We start from the raw sequence: 20,296 nt of genomic DNA, 5'->3' as shown, positions 1-20,296 counted from the left end.
CCTGGGACCCTGTAAAAATATAAATTATTGGGCTCAGTCTCAGACCTACTGAGTCAGAAATTTGGGGGGTGGGGCCAGCAGTCTCTGTTTTAACAAGCCTTCCAGAGGATTCTAATACATGGTAATATTTGAAAACCACTGATGTAACATGTGGTTACAGATGCATTTTAACATAAGGAACCCCATTCTGCACTCCCCTCATCTCCACTCCACGGCAAAGGAATTTTTTTTTCAGTTTAGTGGTTCTCACACTGGAGTGCATTGATGCATCCAAATGACTCATGAAGCTTGTTCAAAACCCCAAAGCCCAGGCCCCACACTGGATTCACTGAATCAGAATCTCAAGTTTGAGAACCACTAATTACTCCATCAGCTCAAAATGGTGAGAAACCACACCTGGAATAGATAGCACAAACCCGAAGGAAGAATGTACATGATTTGGAGGCTGTAGGCTCTGAGGAAACCAGAGTCACCCTTGGACTTGACTTTAGGTTGTTGAGTACTAGGAACAAGGAGAGAGAGTTTCTGCTGTATGTAGGTGAATGATGTTTGTGGCAACTTTGGATGCAGACAAGAGCAGAATGTCTGCTCTATGTTTTGAGGTACATGTTTTCCCATTCCTCTCTTTCTCAGAGACTCTACTCCCCTCCATAGCTCCTGCTATGTGGCAATGAACAAATGACAAGCAACAGGATACACTGGAGTACATGAGGAAGCCATTTGGATTAAAACTAACTTGACCTGACTTTGTTTTTCCAAAAGGGCCTGACATAGCCTGTTAAGCATGCATGATACACTGCTTTAAATATTTACCATGTCCCAAAGACAAGAATGATGCCCTTAAAGATAGGATGTAACTTCTCCCCTCATCGGCATTTCTTTAAGGATTAGCATCTCTTCCTGGAAACTAAGGATTAACTACCAACCTGCTGTGCTCACCTTGTGACCACTGACCTGCTGACCACTGATCTACAGTGCCAGCTAAGTATCTCGTGACAATTGTAAAAGGGACATTCCTATCATATGTGATGTATGCTCTTTGTTCCAAGACTAGGTATAAACACTCTGTGTACCCTACTTCTTTGGCGCCCTTCCTTCCTTGGAGAAGGAAGGCCCCAGGCTAGTCCTCAGATCTGGCTTATAATAAACTCACTCCAATTTTAATTTATATTGATTATGGATTATTTACATCCACATTTGTATATCATACAGTTACACCAGGCCACAGATGATGGCGTCCAACCCAATTCATTGACAGGCTAGCCACCAATCAGATGCTCTCTTTCAAAAATGTGCAGTAAGGCCTTGCCATTCAAAGTGTGATACCCTGCAGCATCAGGGGATCACCTGGGATTCTAGGGACCTCCATAGACCCACTGAACTGGAACCTGCAGTCTCACAATTTCCTAGGTGATTCACATGCAGATGAATGTCTGAGAAGTGCTGCCTTAAGAGACGTAGATATCTTGGAAAGTCAGTACATGTGGATGCTTTAACCCTACCCAGAATTGGTGGTCATTTTTCATCATACAAAGTTCTGATGGATTCGTAAAGCAAGCAAGAAAGCCTATCTGCTGATAGAAGTTGAGTATTTCAGAAGATAAGAAGAAAGAAGCAGAAATTAAATACATGGAGACACAGAGGAAGAAGCCTGGGTTCTTGAATTTTCTATAGCAAGCTCCCGGAGATCAGGCTTTCCTTCATCTTTTCATCTTGGTTGTCCAGGAGATTTCTGGTTAGATCCTTACACTGAACCCCTCTCTTGAGCTAGCTTGAGTGAGTGTTTGTTTCTTGCAAGAAATGACTTGCAAGGAGATGAAGTAAATCGCAACTAAAAGAAAATTAAAATGGATATTGGAGTCATTTTGCAGACCCTGGATAAGTATTATTTATGAATAAATCATATTCTCTCTTCTGTTCCTTAAATATTAAATAACACATAGTCATTATAAAAAATTCAAATTCTTCAGAGGAAAGCAAAGTAGAAAAAAAGATCTTTCTTCCCCTAGGACCCTTATTCCCGTTCCCCAGAGGTAACGAGTTAACAGTGTCTTCTGTAATCTTTCCTGATTTTTCCGTGTACCTATAATGTCCCCTGGTTTTTTCCCCTTGGCACCAATAAAAGAACAGGAAGCTGATCATCTTATTATCAATATGCCAAGAGGGATTTAATAATATCTAACATTTGTGTAACTCATAACTTTTTGCAATGCCCTTCTATAGCTTAATTGTTAAAACAGTCCTTGGAGGCAGGCAGTAGGGCAAGTACTATTACTGAAACCAGTAACAGTTAGCCATTAATGACTACGTAGCAAGTAACTAAATTTTCTTTTTTTTTTGCAATTACTAATTATAGCGTTTGGTTGTTCTACCCATTGTGAACTGTGCCGCTTAGGCAATATATTATGCGACTCCCACTAGGCTCCCATAGATAACATCTCTCTGGTGCCTGCGTCACCACGGTAATGGATGTTTGAGCTATGGTTTAGGAATTAGGATCCCCCTTGTCCAGTTCAGACTGGTTGAGACTACCAATCCATTAACTGGGCCTGCGCAGGTGCCCGATAAGCGAACTTTTTGACGTCAAGAGGTTAAAAACTCCACCCTCAGGTCCCGGGAATGCCATTTGTGAACAAGAGTCTTGTGAAGAACCATGAAGCTTGACTTCACTTGGGCAGATTATCAATTACCTTACTTCCCCTTAACTCCAATCATCTATTCCTACATTCAGACCACGTTGCTCCTCTGCTCCATCGGTATCCCTGAGTTCCCATTTTCAGAGCGGGAGATCTGAGACTGAGTCTCCCACCTCCTTGCTTGGCTGCCCTGTGATTAAGTTCTTTCTCTTTGCAAACTCATCGTCTTGGTGCTAGCGTAATCTTGCGGCGGGCAAAACAGACCTGTTTCGGTGACATTGCTTCCATTGATTTAACATAGGAATACTCTGAGTTCTAGAATCGTGTCCTCAGTTTTCACTGAGATTCACTAAATGAATAGTTGTGTGGGAGTTCCTGTTGTATTTGTTTTAAAATAATTGAGGACATTATCCATTAAGTCACATGTAAGGATTTTCTTCTAGAATTCAGTGCTGGGGAAAGACCATCACGCTGGAGAAACTGGAATGCCTCAGAAAGGCTGACAGAAAGGCTGAATGACCGGTCATGTTTTTCACTTTTCCTTCAACTACCAGGGTGCTCAGAGCCAAACTAGTTGTGATTAACAACTGCTTTTTCTAGTTGGCATATTTTTGTTCTTTTCCTTGGCTATGAGCTCCTATTTCTCTGTCACTATTTCATTGTATGTTTTCGTTTAATTATAAGCTGCTTCAAGTATTTTTGTAGAGTAAGGAAGAAGTTTAGATAAACATAACTTTTAAAATGGGGAAACCAAGGCACCAATGAAAACTTACCAAAATTTACTGAGATATTTGCTGGCAGAGCTGGAACTGAAATTGTGGTTTCCTAAATTCTGTTCCATGTGAACTGAGCGTCAAGCATTTTCCCCTTAACCATGGAACATATTACATCTATTTTTAAAAGTAAGGCAATCCTGCAAATGTCACACTGAAGGTTATTTGAATTGAAAATGTGCTTTACATTTTGAAGGCCACCAGCTCTGCCTGACTTATTGTTTTCAAAGGCAGTTTCTTCACACTAAGGTTCCACCCGGCACTGGATGCGTGGGGTTTGCCAGCAGGCAAATAAAAGACAAAAGTCCTATATTTCCTGCCGCACTGAATGGTCCTCCAAAAATGCAGGACACCATTTCTCTGTCAGACTTTTTCCAAATGGACGGAAAATATCTACCTTGAATAAAAACATGTAAAAAAAAAGTAAATAAAAAGGACAAAACACTCTGGCTGACAGAGGGGTGAGTCATCCTTTAACAAGGGAGGGATGTGAATCCTTTTTTGTTTTGTTTTGCCTTGTTTTGCGAGTTCAGTCATTTTCTCTTAGGTATTTATGAGGATTTTGAAGTCTCTGTATTTAAACAATACCCAATATAATTTATTCTGTGATGCAATATTGCATGGCTTTTTGTTTACCCTTCATAAAAAGTAACAGAAAGCTACTGGGAAATCTTTTCTTTTTCAAATTCCTGGCAGAACACAAGCAACAATGTGACTAGCTGAATGCCTTCTACTGTCAAGAGCGCCCTCTGCTGGTGATTGCCTTGAATTAAAAAAATACTCTATTGTAGGCTCCAGGATTTTATTAGTTGACCAAATGAGGTTTTTAACGCATTAATAGAAAAAAAAAAAACATTGGAGGGGGTGGGGTGAAACCCAGAGATTTTATCTTAAGAATATAAGTAACCAAATATATTACATCAGGCATAATTTTACATCATGAAAAGAACACTATGTTTGGATTGTGACAACAGAAGAACATTTGTTCAGCAAAGATTTATTGAATATTTATTCCACGAGAGGCACTGTGTCAGCAGTGGGGTCACAAAGGCGATGCTGACACGTTCTCATATGAGGATCCCACAGTCTAGCGGGGGAGTCAGACCCACTAACAGACAGGTATTGTGCCATGTGGTGAGTGCAGTGTGAGACCAGAGGAGGGTCATCTACAGGATCCTGGGAAGAGAGCAGTTAGAAAAGGCTTCCTGGTGGAGGATGGCAAAGGAAAGGCCAAGAAAGGGTATTCCAGGTAGAGGAAAGGAATTAGATAAGAGAAAACATGGTGCATATGCAGCATGGGTGGGGACCCATGACGGTAAGTTCAGTGTCGGCTGGCTATAACTTAGCACAACGTGCAGGGCTTGCCAGGAGATGGTACTGTTCAACAGTGGTTCTTGGGTGTCTTGATCTCAGAACTTCACATTCTTAAAATTATTGAGGACCTCCGAAAAGCTTTTGCTCATGTGGATTTTATTTACTGACGTTTACCGTATTAGGAATCAAAACGGAGAAATTTTCAACATAGTTGTTAATGTATGTAATTTCATGTTACCTTAAGCTATATTTTACTTAAAAAAACCTACCAAACCTAAATTTTCCAAGCACAGGTGAGTGAGCAGTGTGGCCTTGTTTTACACGTTTGCAAAACTTTTTAATGTCTGGCATAACAGGAGCGAGCTGAATTCTCATATCTGCCTCTGCATCCATCTCTTGCAACCACATGTCAAATAGCAGCTGGAAAACTCCACCGTACACTCATGAAAGAAGATCAGTGACAAAGGCGAATAACATCATAGTATTATTATGAAAATTGTTATGATTTGGGGGACCCCGAGGGGTGCCCAGGCCACACTTGGAGAATTGTGGCTGCAGAAATAGGCAGCGGCAAGGCCAGGAGGGAGAGTTGTGCGTGTAACATGAAGTGCACTGAACCGTACCAATGGACTGAAGGACTAGAGCTTGGAAATAGTCATGTTTGAGTTTTAAATCATTCATTTGGCAAGCAAGCCCTGACAGCCTAGTGGTTAAAGTTTGGCGTGCTCCCCTCCAGTGGCCCAAGTTCAGTTCCTGGGCGTGGAATCATTCCACTCATCTATCGATAGCCATGCTGTGCCAGTGGCTCACATAAAAGAACTAGAAGAACTTACCACTAGAATATACAACTATGTAGTGGGGCTTTGGGGAGGGGAAAAAAAGAGGAAGATTGGCAACAGCTGTTATTTCAGGGTGCATCTTTCCCAGCAAAATATAGATAAACACACACACACATCCACGTTTCGCAGCTGTGGGGTGGATGGATTTGAGGGACACAAGACTGGAAAGAAGACGACTTAATTAGAAAGTTAGTGTAATTATTTGGGCAGGAAGAGATGAGGGACTCAACTAGAGCAGTGTATCCAGGGACGGAGAGAAGGGAATAGATTTTGAGAGAGACTGAGGAAGCCGAATTGATTGGACTTGAGATTGATCAAAAGCTGGAGGACTGGAGGAAATAAAGAATACTGTCATGATTCTAGCTTGGGTAACACAAGAGAAGGTGGGACATTCGAGTCAAGTAAGGACCATATAAGGCCACTCAGTACAAGGACAGAAGGTAATTCTGTCAGTTTGGGACTTGCTGCAGCGGTGGGACTAGAGGTTGGCTCAGGAGAGGCATCTAGAAGGAGGGCAAATGTATGAATCTGAATCTTGTGTAGGAGCAGATTTACCGTAAAACTTGAGCTTAGAGCCCCTCACATGCATGGGCCCCTTTCAGGGAACTTGAGGGATCCCATTCATACACGCACAAGATTGTTGCCTTTCTTTAAATACACAAAGGTTAAAATACCTTTTAACTGCAGTTGGTTACTGATTCTTTCCACTCCAGTTTCTCATCCCTTGCGATTCCCTGTGTGTTAGACAGCTTAAGGAGGCTGCAGGCATTTTTGGGATTCAGTCAAGGGAAAATTGAACTGAGGATGCATTTGGCTTGGGTTTAGTGGGATATATTTATGTGATTTGAAGCTGTTCCAGTTATTGTTGACTCATCCAGTAGAGGAATAACTTCTAGAAATATCCCTGTCCCACACTCTGCTGAAGTGCGGGGCCAGAAGTACTGAAATAGGAACTTATTCTACTGTATCCAGCACCCAGAAGTTTGAGGGGAGATGGAGGAAAAGCAAGGTTAAAAATGCATGGGGCCAGAAGTTATCTGTGGAAAATTCTCCCAGTCATCAAATATATCATAAATGTAAGCAGAGTATTTTGGGTTTTTTTTTGGTTTTTTTTCCTCCCCAAAGCCCCCTGGTACATAGCTGTATATTCTTCGTTGTGGGTCCTTCTAGTTGTGGCATGTGGGACGCTGCCTCAGTGTGGCTTAATGAGCAGTGCCGTGTCCGCACCCAGGATTCGAACCAACGAAACACTGGGCCGCCTGCAGCAGAGCGTGCGAACTTAACCACTCGGCCAAGGGGCCAGCCCCCAGAGTATTTTGTTTTTATCAATGACTAGTCAAAATGGAAGTTCTCTCCCAGCAGGAATTGTGGTACATTAAAGATGAAAATTCTTTGTCATTGCTTCCGGTAAGCAGGGGTGTCTATTTCCCCTCCTCTTGAATCTGAGCTGGTCCTGTGATTTGCTTTGACCAATAGAATATGGTGGGATGATGCTGGGTAACTTCCAAACCTGGATCTTAGGAGATACAAAGCTTTCTACTTTTGCACACTCAGAATGCTCCATGTTGGAATCCAGATGCAACGCTTTTAGAATTCCAGTTCAGGAGGAAATGCCATGTGGGAGAGAACCAAGTCACTCAGCCATCAGCCAGCAACAACTGCCCGCCAAGTACTGAGCCATCACGGATGTCGCCGCCCAGTGGAGCTCTCTGATGATCGCAGTCCCAGTCAACACTACATTTAGCAGATGATCCACCAAGCTAAGCTCAGTCAACCCAGAATCACCCAATCACAAATGGCTATTGTTTTAAATTCCTGGTTTCAGAATAATCTGTTCCTCAGCAATATATAACCAACACAATATTGCCTTATTTGCATCAGAAGGAAAATAAAATGGAGACAAAGGGAAGGAAGCTCTTTGCACAGGACAGATTTCACTATATTCTTAGAGCTAAGGGGAAGGAGTGAATAGAATTAAAGGTACAGGAGAAAGGGGAGACAACTCAGCACATCCGTGGAGGAGACAATTATGAACTGGATTAAGGACGCAAATTGAGGTCCTGGCTTTGTGTAGAAGGCAGAGAACTTCATTTGATGAGAGCGGCAGAAACGAAGTCAGCAGGGATGATGTTACTACTTAGCTTAGTAAACCATTCATTTTAAAGCAGAATACTTAAATTTCATCTGCGGCCAAGCAAATTATTATTTATTTCATGAATTTAACTGGAATAGAAAACATAGAATTTGATTCCCTATTTAAAAATAATGAGAACAGAAAGAAGGGAAGAGGACATCCTAAAAGTAGTAGAAATTTGTTGAAATTTCTCAAATTCTTAAGGTGACTTCCATGCAACACTTGTGGAATGTGTTATGTAGATCATTCTCTTAGGGCATTTTGCAAGGGTTTATTTAACACAGCAAAAACCTCAGTATCTGTTAAGAAAAGTGCAGGAAGGACTTGAATTGTGGAAGAAAGAAAAAATCTTCTTTTCATCCATTCACTCAAAAACATTTTTTGCTTTAAAATTTGTTAGTTAAAAACAGGAATGAAATTACTTTGAATTATTTAATTTTGCTTAGATATATTCAGCTTTTAGGACAGTAAGTAATTTTAGTCTTAAGTGATTTTTTTTATATTTGACATAACCTTAATTTACTTCTAGGAGAAATACATGGGAAATAGTACCCTAGGGGCCGGCCCTGTGGCAGAGTGGTTAAGTTTCCATGCTCTGCTTCATTGGTCCAGGGTTCACCAGTTCAGATCCTGGGCACAGACATACACACGATTCATCAAGCCATGCTGTGGTGGCACCCCACCTAGAACTAGAATGACCTACAGCTAGGATACACAGCTACGTACTGGGACTTTGGGGAGAAAAATAAAAAAAGAGGAAGATTGGCAACAGATGTTAGCTCAGGGCCAATCTTCCTCGCCAAAAAAAAGCATACTTAAAAAAAATAAAACAAAAATAATAATACCCTCATTCCTATAAGCTCCATTTTTCTCACTAAGGATTTATGTATTTAAAAACACATTTTGAAAGTCCACTATGTGCTCTGTTCTAAATGCCTAGGAAACAGGAATGGAAAAGACCAAGTCCCCACCTCATGGAGTTTACATTTAAGTATGAGGAAAACAGAAAACAAGCACACAATCAAATAATGAATAAGAATTGCAGACAGAGAAGTGAGATAGAAAGCGGCAATGATAAGCCTAGCAATCAGAGGGAGGGGCCTGGGGCTGGAGAGAGGGGTGGGGATTGGAAGGGTTGGGGGCTAGTTGGAGTCTGTCTGAGAAGGTGGAGCTCTCAATCTGAACGTCAACACTGAACCAGTTGTGGGGAAATCTGGGGGAGGAGCCTTCTAAACAAGATACTAAATGTCACAAGCCTCTCTCTCTAGTGATACAAAATGCTGGTGCTGAGTGACAGGGCTGAGCAATGCACATATCCCTACTAGGAATCATATCCACATTTCCAATCTCTGAGATTTGGGGAGTGTGGTACTGATGTCCACATCCTCTAGATATTTAAATAGGGGCTCCGCTGGAAAATGAGATGCTATTTAAAAAAAAATGAGCAATAAAAAAAGAATGAAAATTGCAAGAAAAACAATATTCAAACAGAGTACATTTTAAATGCCCCAAAGGACAATTGTTGAAACTGTAAGTAGATCCCTCCAGCAAAATATAGCCATAGACTAGAGGTCTTGTTGGAGAAGATGAAAGTAACTATAATCAAAGAGGAAAATCTAATATACAAGCCTGTATGTGACCATTTAGAACTAATACAAACAATTCATTTGGAAAAAAAAAGTTTTGTAAATTCCTATGATACTGATACAAACTAAGCGTAATAAACTTAAGTGTGAAATTGCCAGATTTGCTCGTAATGATGGAGTCAATTTGAGAACTTACCTCCGGTGGAATTGATACTTTGGCTGAACCAGTTCAAATCCAAATTCATTTGCACTGTGATCATCCCTTCTTAATAAGTGTATTGAAAAGTCCCAAAATAATCTCAGGGCCTGCCTGGCTTTAAGAATCTTCTCGCCAGTCCAAGGTAGGTTTCCCCAATTTGAGCAGCACATGCTGTATCGAGACATGAAATGCATGTGCTCAAGGAGGCCACTGAACCAGCTCTCGGGGATTGAAAGGCAGCTGGAGTACTCCAAGGGGCAGAAGATTTGGAGGGTACTGTGGCTAGGGATCTAGGATATAGAGGGAAAGAGAGAGATGGGAGCCAGAAAATGAGATGACGCACATTCCCAGATGGAGCCATTTTATTTCCAAACATGAGTCAAAACAGATACATACCTTCCTGCCTCCACACTGGATTTTCGTTTTACAAAACGGATTTGCTACTAAAATCCTTCATAAAATCTGCCTTCCCCTTTGCAGTGGGAAATAAGCAAAAGGTCAAAGGTTAAAATGGCATGCATAAAATATTATATCCACCGAGATAATTATACAGTTGTCTTAAATTTTTCACAAATAGATGATAAAACATTTACACGTCACTATATTTTGCAGCACTTCAATATTTTTTCTTCATATATTTATGTTCATATTCCACAATGATATTACAAAAAGACTATCAACTTTTTCATAAAATACGAAAACAAAGCAAAGCCATAACACTAAAAAAAAAAAACCAATCTGCAGAGTATAAGGTTTTCTTTTTTATAAAAACAAAAGCTAAAGAAAATGAACTCACCCGAACCAAAATGTCTTCAACATAAACTCTGCAGACTTCCCAAAGGAGTTCTTAGAGCTCAGAGCTCGGGTTGGGTTAGCCTCTCTTGTGTCTAGTGGTTATTGTGTATCATGATTTGCAATTTTTATTATTCCAAGGAAAATTTCAAGGAAGACCTTAAAGCAAGGTCTGAGGTGGGATACAGTGCAAGTTGTTAGACGAATTATTTGAATATATAAAAGCTTTAATGAAACTCAAGTATTTCATCAGAAACAGTGGTTGTCCTCTTTTTTCTTTCACTTCCTTCTCACCTGAGAAAGCCCTTTAGAGATCCGGAATCATTCATTGTCTGCAATTACCGTAGGATTTGCCTTGCAATTCTGAGAAAACATCATTTTAAGGAACTCTGTGTGTGTATTACGTTTTCTTTGCTTTCTTAGATGTAGGTAACCAAAATAAGATCCAAACATTGGTCCCTTCAAAAGGTGTCAAAAAGAGTAGTATTAAATGAGAAGGGTAGCTATTATAGAGTAAGAACTAAAATCCTAGGTTTACAGAAAAAAAATTTTTCGATGATGCATGAGTCTCTGTATATAGAATAATGACCTACAAAAAGAGAAGAGGCCAATACAATTTGCCAGTCTGACAAAATGGTTGGAATTTATCATTGGAAGAGACCTCAGAGATCAAATAACTCAATTCTCTGATTTTAGAGGAAAATGAAAAGAGGCTCAGAGATGATAAATGACTTGCCTGAGTCCATTAGCACATTAGTTTGTATGATTATTTTTATATACACACAGGCACACACACACAATGTTGCATTTACTTCTTTTTTGTACATTAAATGCTTACACAATAAATGAAAAGTAAGTGTGCAAATTTTCATTTGTTATTTCAATGCCAAAAATATTTCATCTTTCAAATGAGTGAAAAGGTTCTACTTTCTCTCCATGGACGATGTCATTGTATCATTACTGCCGTTCTCTGCAGTCCCTGCGTGGATGGGGGCAGAAGTAAGAGTGAAAGGAAGGAGGGCAGAGCGACTCAACTTAGTCAGAAGTGCAGTTTCTTGCTGTGCTGAAGACGTTCCCACTGGCAGTGAAGCCTTTACATGAAGATAAGCTTGGGCTGTTGTAACTTCTAGACCTGGCTGGAAGGAGTTAATGAGAGACGTAGGCAGCTGGCGCCAATGTCTGTCCTTCACCCAGAAGAATAGGAGCCAGTGCTCCTCCAAACAGAGAGAGCAGAGATGAGCACGTGTGTCTTGTCTGAGCTGTAACTATAAACTTAGGTGACTTTACTAGGTGTCGTCATAGTTTCCAGTTATTTTAATTTGCATACGCATATAAACATCAAAACATTTAAACCTAATGTATAGTAGTATTAATAGCTATTTTACCTCTTTTCATAAATTATATGTGGATATAATCCCAAGGTAGATTTTAAACTCTAAGATAGTTTTTTAAAAATATCATTATTTCTAATATTCTTTACCAACATTATCCTGAAAAACTTAAGTCTAGCTACATATTTTAACATTAAATAACTTAAAAAAATAAACAATACATTATATATACCAAAATAGGCCCACTTTAAAGCCGTGTAAGTGAAAAAGTTGTTTTCAAGAATAAACTAGACCCTCTAAAGGTATTTTTCATAATTTTAAACTAATATTAAATGGATCTTCTTTTCTGACCCTGCCAAATATATACACACTGCTCTTGGTAATTTATGTGAGAAGTATTCATTATGAAAACAGTAGTTTGGTTCATTTGTTTTTACTTGTTCTGTAATGGAAAATTTATTCTAAATCTAAATAACTTTGCTCCCAAAAGATCTCTCCCAAGGAGATGGTATAACCAAAAAATGTAACAATGTACATATATTCAGTGCATGCAAACCTCCTATTTTCCAATAATAGTGGTAGAAAGTAACTTTCAAGTATCATCATAATCCAGCTGGACTTATAGATAGCTATCTCATAAAATTAACACTATAAAGGAAGAAAGTCTTTTAAGAAACCTGTCCTTGCTAGAAAGCCATTGCCGAAATTCCCATAGGAAACAAAACCATCCATTCATGAAGAACGGAGGGCACGTGGTACCCAGCACTGACCTTAAAGTGCACGCATTTAACACTGCTCTGAACTCAAAGCAAACTCTAGCAAGTTGAAGAAGAGCCTACATTTTCTTAACTCATTCAAGGTCACTCTATCATCCACAGCTGGAAAAATTTCTTCTAAAAAGAACTTCTTAATGAAGGCAGGACCCAGAGCTATTTCCAGCTCCTAGTCCTGCTTTCTGCAGCTGTGGGTATTAGTAGCAGTTTGGCTAAAACAACAAGAAGACAGAGACTGGTCCACTTTGAGAACCAGATTTCAGATGCTTTTGCACTTAGATTAGTCAAATGCATTTAAAAAAATTAAATTAACATAAGTCTGCAGGGAATAGAGATTCCATAACTCACAAGTAACAAGGGGAAATTAGTCGACTAAAAAGTGCATGTCTTTCCAAAGCAGGTGCAGGAGGGTCAAGAGGGGCTCAAGCATTCTAGAAACTTCACTCCTTTACAGGTTTTGATCCAGCCACTTGATGTAACTATTCCTAGTCCGGATCCCCACTGAGAAGTTGGTGGGCCAGCTGGTGAAAATCATGCACCCGTGGAAGCCATCCTCGAAGTGATCGAGGGTCACCTCCACACCTGCACTCTCCAAACGCTTTGCATACATGAGCCCATCGTCTCTTAGGACATCGTGCTCACACGTCAGAATATAGGTCTTTGGGAGGTGCTGCAGGACTTTCTGGTCTGCGATGAGCGGGGCAGAACGGGCGTCGAGCAGCTGAGGGATCTCCTGGATGATCCTGGCGTTGCCGGTGGTCTGGACGACAGGCTTGTAGTTCTTTGTGACAGATGGGGGCAGGAGGGCTGTCCAGTTGAGACGGGCCCTGAGGGCGACAGCCTCTTCTACATCCAGGGAAGTGTGATTGTTAACGGTCATGGCCTCGACGAAGTCATAGTTGCCTTTTAAGTAGTCCACCCAGTACTTCACCATGACGTACCGGGGCAGGATCGGGCTGTTCACATTTTGCTGATAAGAGGGTGTGTTAAAATCTAAAGCTTGAAGAACTGGATAGATTAAAGCTTGCACTTTGAGCTTGTTTTTCAGGTTGGCATCTTGACTAATCTGGAGAAGAAGCAGCAAACATTATTTCATTTTGCATGGCTCTTTTTACAGAAACATCTTATAAAGTAGTTGAATGTGTTACTTTGAATCAAAGGAGTATAAGGGTTAAATTTCTGCCAGGTATTGGTATTAAGTAACGTAGTTTAAAAAATAATTAATTCTCTATCCCCACCGCCACCGCCACCCTATCGAGCTGCTAGCTACTTACTGAAAAAGGGATGATGTTTGCAACTCATCGTTTTGAGGGAACACTTCAAAGGTACGTGATCTCTCAGGTCTTTAAACCCCCATTAATACTTATATTTATCTTTTGGCACTTAGCACACTCTGATGGGTGCTATGGATGGAGAATGCGTGAGTCTTATTTAGTTTTGCACTGCCTGCAAGTCCCCAAAAGGCAATGGCTTACTTGGGAGAAAAAAACGAGTCTGACTCTTCCAGAGGAGAGGAGTAGGAAAAGCTAAATGAGCAGATGATAGGACTCCAGAGTGTTTTAGTAGGACCTCAGGGTACCTCCTCTGATGAGCATTTAGTCTTCATGCTGGGAGAACGCGTGAGGATTTAAAGAGTGCTGACGATGCACCTTCCTTTCTACTTAACGAGCACACGCCCCAGAGTGGTTGACATGGAAATTTGAGTGAATCCCCCAGCTCAGCAGACCTCAATTCTCCCAGGCCTCCCTGAAATGTGGATACACTGCCTCATTTTGTAAGTCTAGTGTCTAAGATGATATATTTTTTCGTGTAACATCCAAAAGGCAGCTAACTCAGTCACTGTGTTTCATAGGCAACTAAACCATCTTCAAGGTCACTTTAGCCGTACAATTTTGTTTCACACGGGACTTTAGAACCCTACTGGGAAGATGTAACTGCTCTGTAAAAACATGAGGAAATAATCAGTTAATAGTACTATTAATATGTGCCAAGAATTACATCATCTCACTAAGTCCTGGCAATCGGATGGCATTATCCTCTTTCTCCTGAGGCTCAGAGAGGTGAAGGGACTTGCCCAAATAGTTCTCGAAGAGGGGAATTGGATTCTCTCCCAGTTCTGTCTGGTTTGAAAGCCTATGATGCTCTCCCCACTGCACCAGGACCTCCTTCTTACCACATGTGGACACAGGGATAGCAAATGTGCCAAGGCCAAGTGGAGAACCAAGTTCTTTAAACATAGCAAGGGAGAAAAAAACCAAGGTACACCACAAATAAAAAGGCAGATGCTATTTGAGGGTACCCAAGGAAGTGTGGAGGTGAGAAGACAGAGATGCTCTTCTTAAGTTATTTAATCCATAAGAGGAAGGAAATGTACTTATCTTTAAGTTTACACAGCCACCCTAAATGTTGGCTGCTATTAGAGAGAGATACCGTTTTCAAAGAAGTAACCAGGTAAGCTCAGATTAACTTGTGTTATGACATTTAATGTACCTGAACCATTTACTTTTTTTATATTAAAATAAATTGAGGGAAACACTTTTTAATTTGGCTCAAAATTCTAAGGAAACAATCTTAGCGATTGGAATTTAAGCAAAAATACCCTGTTTTGCAAGTCCAACATGGAAAAGCAGAGGGGGGTACTTAATTTTCACGTATATCCCTGAGAGCAAGGGAGCCCTCTAAAATGTTAGCCCTTCCTTTCACATTAATTGAAATCAGGGCCTTTACAAGGACTCAGAAATGACACTTCTTTCAATGACCCCTCTTCCTACTTCAGAAAGATATCTGAGAGCTCTCTAAGTGTGGTCATCTGAATAACTTGGCCCCCTAGTGACAAGCCCACCTGGCTAAGCCTTTGCCATGCACAGTAGAGAATATACTGGTCTGTTGGATATTATCACGTGCCCTCCTACACCAGCACCTCAGGGCAGCCTGTTACCTGTTGGCCCAGCGCAGCGGCGAGATTCCCACCAGCACTGTCACCAGAAATGCCAATTCTGTCTGGGTCAACCGAATACTTGTGTAAGACCTCTGGCTGCAGGAAGTACTTCGTGGCGCGTACAACATCGTTAATTTGTGCAGGAAAATAAACCTTTGGAACTAGCCTGTACCTGTGAAGACAAAAGTTGTATTCATTGAAGGACTTCACCAAGTCTTTACAGGCCATTTAAAGTTTAAGAGGAAACTGGTTCTTTTGACATTAGACACAAACAGCTAAGGAATTAATATAAAAATAAAACATTCATTTTCTGGCAAATCAAATAGTTTAAAAATGTAATGATTTTCTATTGGCAATAACCTTTTTTTTTTTTAACTGTAAGCCACCAAACGAAACAACAAACCAAACCAAACAGTCCCCCTACCACCACCACTAAAGCAAAAACGAAACTTCAAAGTGAAACGCAGATGTTGATTATTAAGATATGGATAGAAACACAATAGATTTTGGAATTTCATTTCTGGAAGTCAGTGTTCCATTCACAACTCCTCTGGGTTAAAAGGTGACTCGGCAGCATTAACCCCTTTGTTGGCCTTAATTAAAATTAACCCTTTTGTTGGTTTAATGAGTCCTTATGGCATTCTTCATGATTTACTTGATAAATATAGTAAAACTGTACTCCACCGAAGAGGTCATGCCAGCCAGACATTAAACCCAAGCAACGCACTCACTGACTGGAGGCTGGAACTAAAAGGCTACTCGTCAACCAACAAAAGGGAAGCCAAGTCTGCCAGACGGCCCAGGGCAGGCCCTCTGGGACACTGCTGGGGCTTTTTCTACTGCCCCACTTTGTATGATCAGAGTCCCTTTGGGATCCTATTCTGCACACTTAGTAGGATTCATAATCATTTAAGAGTTCCAAAGAACCCTGGTTTTGTCAAACGTCCCAACCACATCATCTTACAAATCCATATTGGTAGTCTCAGCTTGGAGCACCCTCTCAGGCTCCATGCTCCTTCCTTGCTTATTAATTCTCACTCATCCTTTAAGCCTTGCTCGAGAGTTTGGCCTCCTCCAGGTGGCATTCTTTGCTTCTGGGGCTGAGTTGGCTACCATTCCTTGGTGGTACTTTTTTTTTTTTAAGCTTCTTGTTGGTGATGAAGATTGGCCCTGAGTTAACATCTGTTGCCAATCTTCCTTTTTTTTTTCTCCCTAAAGCCCCAGGACACAGTTGTATATTCTAGTTGTAGGTCATTCTAGTTCTTCTATGTGGGATGCTGCCACAGCATGGCCTGATGAGTGGTGTAGGCCTACACCCAGGATCCAAACTGGCAAACCCTGGGCCATTGAAGCAGAGCGCGCAAACTTAACCACTCAGCCATGAGGCCAGCCCCCCTTGGTACTTCTATGTGGTGGGGTACATTGTTGTTCATATTGCCTCATGCAAAAATGATTTCTTTCTGTATTTCCTTGAACGAGTGTGTTCTCTGGTATCACAGACCGTGTTTTAGTCATCACTGTGTGTATCTATCAACGTGCTGGGCACATAATCATCCATTCAGTAAACTTTTTTTTTGAGTATTAACATACCTTCATTTTACAAATGAAGAAAGTGAGGCACAGAAGAGTTACTTGATTTGTAAAAGAAGTTAAATGCAGATCAATACAAGGTTGGACAGAAACTAATTACTTGATTAAAATCTAATAATAGTTAAGACTCAGGTCTTTAATTTCCATTTTATAATTAGCACATTAATTTTTTTCAAAGCTACTTTATATAAGGCCATTAATTTCCCCCATCTAAAATCCAGATAATTAACTAAATGTATTGACATTAAATGTAAATACAATAAAATGGACAAATATTTGTGAAATACCTAGATAAGTAGTGAATGCAGATCTGGTCATTCAAGAATTACTACATTTTAAAACTCTAAATTCAATAAGAAATTCCCTTAGTGGTTGCCTTATAACAGATAAAATAAATTTTATAATTTATTTCTTATTTTTCCTTCTGTGATGATCAACTAATCATCCAAAATGTTTCTGCTCTAGTTGGTTTCATTACGTCTTAAAGCTGCTGTTACACTTGTCCAGGCATTAATAAAGGCAGAAAGGAGTAGGAGTACACCATTTTGTCCACTAGGTGGAGACATCTCACATGATTCTATTTACCCCCAATTCCGGGATGAGGTCTCAGTTTTTTAACTTCAGTATTACGATCTCTGAATTCTTTCAACGAAATAAAAACAAAGCCCTTCATGACTCAAGTTTTGAAAATAAAGGCTATTTGTCTCAGCAGGATTCCACATATCATGATAAACTGTTCTCTTGGTGGCCCAGAGGTCAGAACATATTCTACTAGGACACATCCATGGATTAAATTTTCTGATGTTTCATAAAAGGTCTTAGTGACTTTGAATCCAGATAAATTGGTAATCTAAAAGAACACACTATTGCCTCAAATCTTACCAGTCGATTAATAACTGGCTCAGATAACAGAGTAAATATACTTAAAAACAGGTGATGATGCAAAAGTCTTTCTGGTGCCCTTAAAGATCTATCTTCTAACCCCTCCCCTTACCTTGGTTCAAGCTGGAAACATTCTCTACTGTTATTCAATAAGAAGGGACACTGTTTTCATAGACAGGAGAATATAGTGAAACTAGATATTTCTGAGGTCACCTAGCCTAAGATGAGCCTTCGGTAGCTTGAAACTGACCTGAGAAGGACAGCCAAAGTTCTGTAATGTCTTTCTAGACACAGAAAACAGAGACGGGAGGAAATTTGAGTGGTATGGCCAAAGAAAGCATGCATAAATATATTTATCTGCTGCTTTCATTCAAAGCTATGTCCCTGCAAAGTACTGCCTTATTTTTTTTAATTTTAAAATTAGGGATCTTGAGTTAAAACATCTGATGAATTTGCAGCAAATATCGTCTCAATTTGCCAACTCACTGCAGAGATAAATGACTCTGCAGTGCCAGCTTCTGCCGATCTATTACTGTGCACCCCTCCTACCAGAAGAACAAAATGTGGTGGAAACTTAGGAATGAGGTTTAATCAATTTAACAAATGTGTACACTCTAGAAAAATTATCTTATTCCTGCTAGGCAAGGCACCTCGCCAGATGCGTCTCACTTAAATAAAGGAGCAAACCTGCGGGCTTAAGGACGAGAGCGCAAGGCCCAAGGAGGATGTGTAACTTGTCCACGGCAGCCAGGAAGTGGCAAAGCTGTGATCTGACTTCAAGACCCACATATCCCCTCTTCCTTTAAAAATATTCTCAATCTTCAAAGCCCACAGCCTTTCGAATAGGTATGTGTGTTCTCATTATCTCACCAAAGCAGTAAATTCTCAAAACTGTAGATTTCTGACATCCCAGAATGTCTGTCATGATTTCAACGGTTTTGCAATATACTCTAAACAAACCACCTGGCACAGTGCCTGGCACATGGTACACCTTTAACAACATACTTTTCTTCTTTCCAAACAAAATTTGAAATATTTATTTCATACCTTTTACATATAAAATATATGTCGTATAACACTATCTGTGGTGGGGAAAGTAATAAATCATATGGCTTTAAAAACATAAAAAATTGTTCCTAACTCACCTACTCATCTCGCCAAGCACTCCACTTCCTATATTCTATGCATAGCTCAGAGTTTTCAACTCTATATGCACCTTAGGATAATCTTGGGAGCTTTACGAAAACACTGAGGTTTGAGTCCCTTTATAAAACACGCCAATTCATTTGATCTGGGTGGGGCCCAGCCTACTTACATTTGAAGAAAAATTCCCCCAAGTAACTCTAACCTGCAGCCAGGGTTCAGAAACAGCACCGAGTCCAGCCATATTGTCACTCTCCTTTGAACACATCTCCCTGTTCCCGTTCCCAACGCATTGGCCCCTTTTTCCACCCCCCACGCCCTTCCCCAGCAATTCCTCATCAAATGTTCCCATCCCTTAAGCCTCATCTCAAGTGCCACCTCTTCCACAAAACCTTCTAAGAGCCAGCCCAAAGTGACCCTCTTTCCTCAGAGCCCTCAAAGTCTGTCTCACAAGAGGTCATAACACAGATACCTCAACTTCCTCTAGAAATAGACAAAAGGTCATAATGATATACTAAAGAGTTTGCTGAATACCCGCCTGAAATAAGCAGCACCATTTCTATGATTCATTACTTACTTTATTACCTACTTTATTAACGGTGACCAGAGAGATGGAGCAATGCTCAGAAGGACTGACAAATTGCCCCTTAAGTCAAAGGCGGATGTCACACACAAGCCTAGGGTTGAGGGGAAATGCAAGTTGCTCCAAGCCTATGGAAGTTGAAGCCCTGAATGACGCTAGTGTTTTAAGAGCGTCGTAATGCACATTCACCCTCCAAATAACCTAACTGGGAAACCAGTGTCCAGTCTTCTGCTGTGGGCAAGGACACTGAGTTCTCTTCTTGTGCTGCCAGTTAGGTGAAAGGTACATGTGACATTCTGCAATGAAAGTATACTCCTATTAGATTCAGCAGGAGAGAGAAAAAACCTCATTCCTTTTTTTTGTCTTTTTTTTTTTTTTTCCTTTTCGCCATCTCCCAGGAAGAGCTCAATAGATTCATCTTGAGCACATAAAAAGGTTAATATTCTCCTCAGTCTCAGAGAAGCCGCATCTTCAGTAGGGGTTATCTGAATCGAATCAGTAATTACATCCACATTCTGCTCTCTATCTGAGGGAGAGAACTCCAGAAGAATAATCTATCCCTCTAACAGGTGGGAGCTTCCTTCCCATTATAAGAACATAAAATAAAATTGCTAATGGATAATTGTTTTCCTTTCTGTTCTTAAGAAGTGGCTTGTGCATAAAGGTTGAGGAAGGGTCTTCTTTTCTGTGTCTATTCTCAAAATTAGCCCCTGGAGATAGCAAGGGAGAGCAGAGATTACGAAAGCCTTGGCTGACTGGACAAGAACACCATTCAAGAGAACC

General features: G+C 40.5%; 1 protein-coding gene across 1 annotated transcript in view; it reads right to left on the bottom strand.

The window, feature by feature from the left end:
• Positions 1 to 9,833: 9,833 nt before the first annotated feature.
• The window catches only part of NCEH1 (neutral cholesterol ester hydrolase 1), a 54,546-nt gene continuing 44,083 nt past the window's right edge, over positions 9,834 to 20,296 (bottom strand). The window contains exons 4-5 of the mRNA XM_046659914.1: positions 15,316 to 15,487; positions 9,834 to 13,443 (exon numbers count right to left, since the gene is read on the bottom strand). Coding sequence (XP_046515870.1) covers positions 12,826 to 13,443; positions 15,316 to 15,487 — 790 coding nt within the window. The 3' untranslated portion in view covers positions 9,834 to 12,825. The remainder of the gene's footprint in view (positions 13,444 to 15,315; positions 15,488 to 20,296) is intronic.

Source organism: Equus quagga, chromosome 4 (assembly GCF_021613505.1).
Source record: "Equus quagga isolate Etosha38 chromosome 4, UCLA_HA_Equagga_1.0, whole genome shotgun sequence".
Classification (NCBI taxonomy): Eukaryota; Metazoa; Chordata; class Mammalia; order Perissodactyla; family Equidae; genus Equus; species Equus quagga.
Note: the sequence above shows the minus strand (reverse complement) of the source record. Positions and strands in the feature narration are given on the sequence as shown.